This window comes from Diplotaxodon limnothrissa, linkage group LG11 (genome assembly GCF_057381915.1).
Source record: "Diplotaxodon limnothrissa isolate DT_005_m linkage group LG11, D_limnothrissa_male_GT1.1, whole genome shotgun sequence".
Classification (NCBI taxonomy): domain Eukaryota; kingdom Metazoa; phylum Chordata; class Actinopteri; order Cichliformes; family Cichlidae; genus Diplotaxodon; species Diplotaxodon limnothrissa.
Window position 1 is genome coordinate 37,077,465 of NC_140606.1, and position 6,666 is coordinate 37,084,130.

The 6,666-nt window shown below is 41.5% G+C and overlaps 1 protein-coding gene across 1 annotated transcript; it reads left to right on the forward strand.

Moving 5' to 3' along the window:
• The first annotated feature begins 3,467 nt into the window (after positions 1 to 3,467).
• On the forward strand, positions 3,468 to 6,329 carry LOC146623502 (ferric reductase 1-like). Its single transcript, XM_085365951.1, has 6 exons — positions 3,468 to 3,484; positions 3,541 to 3,657; positions 4,259 to 4,317; positions 4,435 to 4,572; positions 6,123 to 6,154; positions 6,240 to 6,329. The coding sequence occupies exons 2-6, from the start codon at positions 3,596 to 3,598 to the stop codon at positions 6,327 to 6,329; spliced, it is 381 nt and encodes a 126-aa protein (XP_085222077.1). The 5' UTR covers positions 3,468 to 3,484; positions 3,541 to 3,595.
• Positions 6,330 to 6,666: the final 337 nt, after the last annotated feature.

Genomic DNA, 6,666 nt, shown 5'->3' on the forward strand with positions numbered 1-6,666 from the left:
ATTGATATCTGACATCACAACAGAGAGACGAATTTGGCATTAATATCTGACATCACAACAGAGAGAAGAATTTGGCATTAATATTTGACATCACAACAGAGAGACGAATCTGGCATTAATATCTGACATCACAACAGAGAGACGAATCTGGCATTAATATTTGACATCACAACAGAGAGAAGAATTTGGCATTAATATCTGACATCACAACAGAGAGACGAATCTGGCATTAATATTTGACATCACAACAGAGAGACGAATCTGGCATTAATATCTGACATCACAACAGAGAGACGAATCTGGCATTAATATCTGACATCACAACAGAGAGACGAATCTGGCATTAATATTTGACATCACAACAGAGAGACGAATCTGGCATTAATATCTGACATCACAACAGAGAGATGAATCTGGCATTAATATCTGACATCACAACAGAGAGACGAATCTGGCATTGATATCTGACATCACAACAGAGAGACGAATCTGGCATTAATATCTGACATCACAACAGAGAGATGAATCTGGCATTAATATCTGACATCACAACAGAGAGAAGAATTTGGCATTAATATCTGACATCACAACAGAGAGACGAATCTGGCATTAATATTTGACATCACAACAGAGAGACGAATCTGGCATTAATATCTGACATCACAACAGAGAGATGAATCTGGCATTAATATCTGACATCACAACAGAGAGACGAATCTGGCATTGATATCTGACATCACAACAGAGAGACGAATCTGGCATTAATATCTGACATCACAACAGAGAGACGAATCTGGCATTGATATTTGACATCACAACAGAGAGATGAATCTGGCATTAATATCTGACATCACAACAGAGAGACGAATCTGGCATTGATATCTGACATCACAACAGAGAGACGAATCTGGCATTAATATCTGACATCACAACAGAGAGACGAATCTGGCATTGACATTTGATATCACAACAGAGAGACTGGATGTCAATGTCAGAAAGATGACTGTGATGTCAGAACCCTCTAAATCTTGTAATTTACAGATGGTAAATGGCCTGTATTTGCATAGCGCTTTACTAGTCCCTAAGGACCCCAAAGCACTTTACACATCCAGTCATCCACCCATTCACACACTGGTGATGGCAGCTACATTGTAGCCACAGCCACCCTGGGGCGCACTGACAGAGATATTTAATTCCAAATGATTTGACTGCATCATTGCGTCTTTGAGTTATGACCCAAACTCTCTATCAACTTTGTGAATAAATTCACGTCCCCCTGTGACCTCATAATTACACCACAGTTCAGATGGCATGAATGAGTCATGAGGTCACACCAACAGTGACAACATCAGCAGTGACATCACTAAAGTTGCCAGGTGAGTCCATAAATAGAACCCGTGACGTGGAGCAGGTACCGCCGTTTTGGACAATGCCACGACGCAGGTATAGACGCAGACATGCGAGGTCTTCTCGCCCCGTTCGCAGACACAAGAGACCCCACAAGGCCTCGGGTGTCCGCAGACGTGGGAGAAGATACCGTCGCAGACATTAGACAATCTCAATAAACATGTAGGATGAACATCAAAACTTTGGTCCAATCAAGTTTTTTTTAGATAACATATGTTGTTGTTGTTCTGTGTGTGTTTGTTATCAATGTTGTGGAAAAAAGTTAAGCTTAGTAAGCCATCAAGCACTGATCACTCGTAGAAGAGCACCAATAGGAGACAGAACTATTTAGAAGGTGTTATTATTCAGTCTGTACATCGAATAGAAGGCACTAACCACAAGGTGATCTTCAATTCATCTCTGTGTGAATGTGAACGGGGCGAGAAGACCCCCACTAACTGCATGTCCCTAGACTGTGGGAGGAAGCTCGAGAGAACATCCAGACGAATTTGGCATTGATATCTGACATCACAACAGAGAGAAGAATTTGGCATTGATATCTGACATCACAACAGAGAGAAGAATTTGGCATTAATATTTGACATCACAACAGAGAGACGAATTTGGCATTGATATCTGACATCACAACAGAGAGACGAATTTGGCATTAATATCTGACATCACAACAGAGAGACGAATCTGGCATTAATATTTGACATCACAACAGAGAGACGAATCTGGCATTGATATCTGACATCACAACAGAGAGACGAATCTGGCATTAATATTTGACATCACAACAGAGAGACTGGATGTCAATGTCAGAAAGATGACTGTGATGTCAGAACCCTCTAAATCTTGTAATTTATAGATGGTAAATGGCCTGTATTTGCATAGCGCTTCACTAGTCCCTAAGGACCCCAAAGCACTTTACACATCCAGTCATCCACCCATTCACACACTGGTGATGGCAGCTACATTGTAGCCACAGCCACCCTGGGGCGCACTGACAGAGATATTTAATTCCAAATGATTTGACTGCATCATTGCGTCTTTGAGTTATGACCCAAACTCTCTATCAACTTTGTGAATAAATTCACGTCCCCCTGTGACCTCATAATTACACCACAGTTCAGATGGCATGAATGAGTCATGAGGTCACACCAACAGTGACAACATCAGCAGTGACATCACTAAAGTTGCCAGGTGAGTCCATAAATAGAACCCGTGACGTGGAGCAGGTACCGCCGTTTTGGACAATGCCACGACGCAGGTATAGACGCAGACATGCGAGGTCTTCTCGCCCCGTTCGCAGACACAAGAGACCCCACAAGGCCTCGGGTGTCCGCAGACGTGGGAGAAGATACCGTCGCAGACATTAGACAATCTCAATAAACATGTAGGATGAACATCAAAACTTTGGTCCAATCAAGTTTTTTTTAGATAACATATGTTGTTGTTGTTCTGTGTGTGTTTGTTATCAATGTTGTGGAAAAAAGTTAAGCTTAGTAAGCCATCAAGCACTGATCACTCGTAGAAGAGCACCAATAGGAGACAGAACTATTTAGAAGGTGTTATTATTCAGTCTGTACATCGAATAGAAGGCACTAACCACAAGGTGATCTTCAATTCATCTCTGTGTGAATGTGAACGGGGCGAGAAGACCCCCACTAACTGCATGTCCCTAGACTGTGGGAGGAAGCTCGAGAGAACATCCAGACTCCACACAAAGACCCCGGCCTGATGAGGCTAGGGTCCTGAGTTCGATACCCTAAACTGAACGCAGGACAGAGGAAGGGATGGGTGATGTTCATGTGTGCCCAGGTGTATGATGTGGCTCTTTGTCTGTGACTGGTTGGCTGTCCCAGCCCTGGCCCTTCATGTATTTCAGTAATGTCCTTTTCTCCCGTCTCGTTTCCATGTTTTTCCCTTGTGACCCATTCCTTCTGTCACGTGTGTTTTCCCCCCCAGCCATCATGTTCTGCTTGTGCTTAGTTATGTCCATGTCTTATCTCCTCAGTCTGCAAGTTGCATCCACAGGCAAGATTAATATACCCCTTCAAAGTGTTTTTTTTTCTTTTCTCTTGATATTCATTAAGCACTCTTTAGTTGTGTGTTTCAGCTCTCAGACTGATATTTATGCCCCATGATTAGCACTGTTAATGTGTTTGGTATCCAGGGAGCACATCCAGTGTTGGGGTGCCTGGTTATGATCCTCTCACTCATCCAGCCCATCGGGGCCTTGCTGCGCTGCGGACCACAACATCACCTGTATGTATCCATCTGTGTGTGTTTAATTAATATACTATATCATGCCTATACACATTTAAGAATACTCTGTTCAAATATTATTTAAAAAAAAATTAAAAATGGCCTCACTTTTTTTTTCTCTACAATTATTTAACAAATTTTGAAAACACGATAAACCAAAGGAATGGGGCAGTACATGCTTAATGACTAAATGCACTGCTCACGCGGCAAAGTGAGGTTATAAAGTTATTTGATAACCCTAAGAGTTGTATTCATACTTCAGCCATAAAAGTTTTTAAAATTTCAAACTTTTGCAAAGTGTAGCCTGCATGTGCTTTATCAGAGCACACTTTCACACTGAAACACCAAGTAGGAAACTAATTTGCACATGACTCGTGAAAGTTATTCCTTCCTCTTAGTAATAATGGTACTTTTAATAAATATAGCCTGGTTGTAGCTTTGGAGGCCAGACTCAGTAAATGAAATATTTAAGTGAAATATAGATTTAGTAAAATTGTATGTTCAGTAATGATACTTGTTTTCATAAATTGGATGCAGGAGAAATCTTAGACAAGAACTTCAGAAGCTGATGATTTTATAGTTCTTCTCTTTTCTTTGATAGGAGGTATCTGTTCAACTGGACACATTTTTTAAATGCGGTGGTAATAAAATCTATAGCTGGTAAGCTTGTGTTTTACTTCATTCTACCATCTTGCATATATGCTAACATTTTCAATAGCAGACACACTGTCACCCATGCTGCTCGTCTTAAAATGCCTGCTTCTTTGTGTCACACAGTGGCAGCCATATTTACAGGCCTGGACAGGATTGACAGTGATGATGGGTGGCTATTGAAAGTGATGGGTGGCTTCTTTGCCTGGGAAGTTCTCTTCATCATCATTTTGGAGGTCCATGATTGGGTAGTTAAACACAGAGGTAAGCCTTTTTTTTTGCATTTCAGTGATGAAGGAAAAAATCATCACTACCCATATACACTTTAATGACAAAAACCAATCTAGACCCAACAGTCCATTTGCACGGTGAAGAGCCACCTGATCAGTTCAGCAGCATTTAGCTGACTGAGCGAAGAGTATAACCCCTGTACACCTCAGAATGTGGTTGGATGGGTAAAATAAACAGCACTGTATCACAAGATTTTCTGTGTATAACACAGCAGCATCAAATATTTGTCACGGTACGGCATGGCACACCGTGGAAGGAGTGGGGAAGGAGGACCCAGGCGCGGTGCTCTACGTATAGACAGTGTTTATTTACAGAGGGTGATATCAAACAACAATAAATCCCCGTGTTTCTCCCCAGACTCCCGTGTCGTGTCCTCCAAGTGCTCTCTGCTCCCGTGTCTGCACTCCCGGTGCTCGCTGCTCCTTAAGCCTTCCACGCTCCTCCTGCGGGAAACAATAGCGGCAGCAGTCAGGACACTGAACAATGGCAGGCATACACTACACGACCAAAACCTAAACTGGGTAACTAACGTGGAGTCCCAAGCAATGATCCCGCGTCGGTGGGAGCTCCAAGACTCTCTTAAGTAGCTCCCCCGACGAGGCCTGATCAGCAGCAGGTGTGTGGCTTCGGGTGTGGCCAGTCCCCTTGCAGGGCCACACCCTCCAGGCCTGACGCCGCCTATAAACAAGTGCTCAGCCACCCACACACACATATACACAAGCACAGGGAAGGGGGAGCAACACCAAAATACACAGCAATAATAATAATAATAATATAATACATGACTGCTCAGGGATCCTGGGTCGCCCAGTCCCAGGACCCTGACAATATTGGTATTTATGAATTGATGAGTGAAAACGCGTAAGAATGTCTCAATGGTAGTCTGCTGGAACAAAAGCTGTTACACTTTAACTGTGCTGAAGTACAGCGACAAAGGAATCTTTATCTTTCGATTTATTAAATGCATGAAAATACTCTGGGAATACTATACACGAAGGCTCAGCTCATGCACCACCAACCTAATGTTATCAGAGAGAACTTGCATTGAAATGTCTCAACTGAGACTATCCAATTTTGGACACGTGTAGTTTGACAATGCTGTGGCTCAATGTGTGGCTCAGTCACACAAATTATTAAAAAAAAATATGATCACAACCTCTTTGTGTCTACAAAAACTGGTTAATGTTTGGTGATTTTTAAAAAATGTTTTACCCCCCCGTGCCGCACACACTTTCCATGACCAATGGCAACTTGACATGCTAAATGTTTACATAGAGCTTCCAGCACATTGTTATCGTTCTGAAAGTTGTTGTTTTTTTGTTTTTTTTCAATCACCACAACTACTCAACTCGACTCAATTTTATTTAAATTGATTTCAAATTGTTCTTCTTCTGTTAAAGCTTAAAACTAATATCATAACTCAACCTGTATAAATAAAATGATTAAAAACATAGCTGACTGCTTTAGTTCACTTCAGTTAATGTGCCCTGCAATATTTCACTGTTCTTTGCTCTGGGTTTCAGATGATACTGCTGATCAAATGGAATCAGCATTGGTAAGCTGAAAGAAATATAAAAGCAAGCAATCACTGATTGCCACAAGATGGAGTATTTCTAATATAATTTTACTTTTTTTGTCAGGTCAAAGGTGACAGTTGCCTGATCGCTGTGTACCTTCTGGGAAACCTTTGCTTTTTGGTGGCACTTCTGGTTGGAATTGGAGAAAAATGAGCAGCAGCAGAATCTTCCAGAGTGTTTCCCTGTAGTTTTGTTGAATTTTATCATCAATTTTAACATACTTGATGAGAGACTGCACTGGAAATTCAGACCCACTGATGCATCAGTTGGCGAATCCTGGAAAGTTTCTCAGTAATGTCTTTAAAAAATATTACTTATGTTTTTTTTCTCTTTTGCTTTTAGTTGATAATTAAGGTGTACTTTCAATCAGCATTCAATTTCACTGGGCCAAGCATTACTGTCGTGTGTGTGTGTGTGTGTGTGTGTATAATATGTCTCACAGTTGCAAAGAAAGAAGTAGTTTCAGTCGCCTTTAGCCTCCACTCTGGCT

Excerpts from the sequence above, each read along its gene's own strand:
- LOC146623502 (XM_085365951.1), top strand. The coding sequence starts at position 3,596 with ATGATCCTCTCACTCATCCAGCCCATCGGGGCCTTGCTGCGCTGCGGA. Across the intron at positions 4,573-6,122 it reads TTGGGTAGTTAAACACAGAG|ATGATACTGCTGATCAAATG; the intron begins GTAAGCCTTTTT and ends TCTGGGTTTCAG. Across the intron at positions 6,155-6,239 it reads ATCAAATGGAATCAGCATTG|GTCAAAGGTGACAGTTGCCT; the intron begins GTAAGCTGAAAG and ends TTTTTTTGTCAG.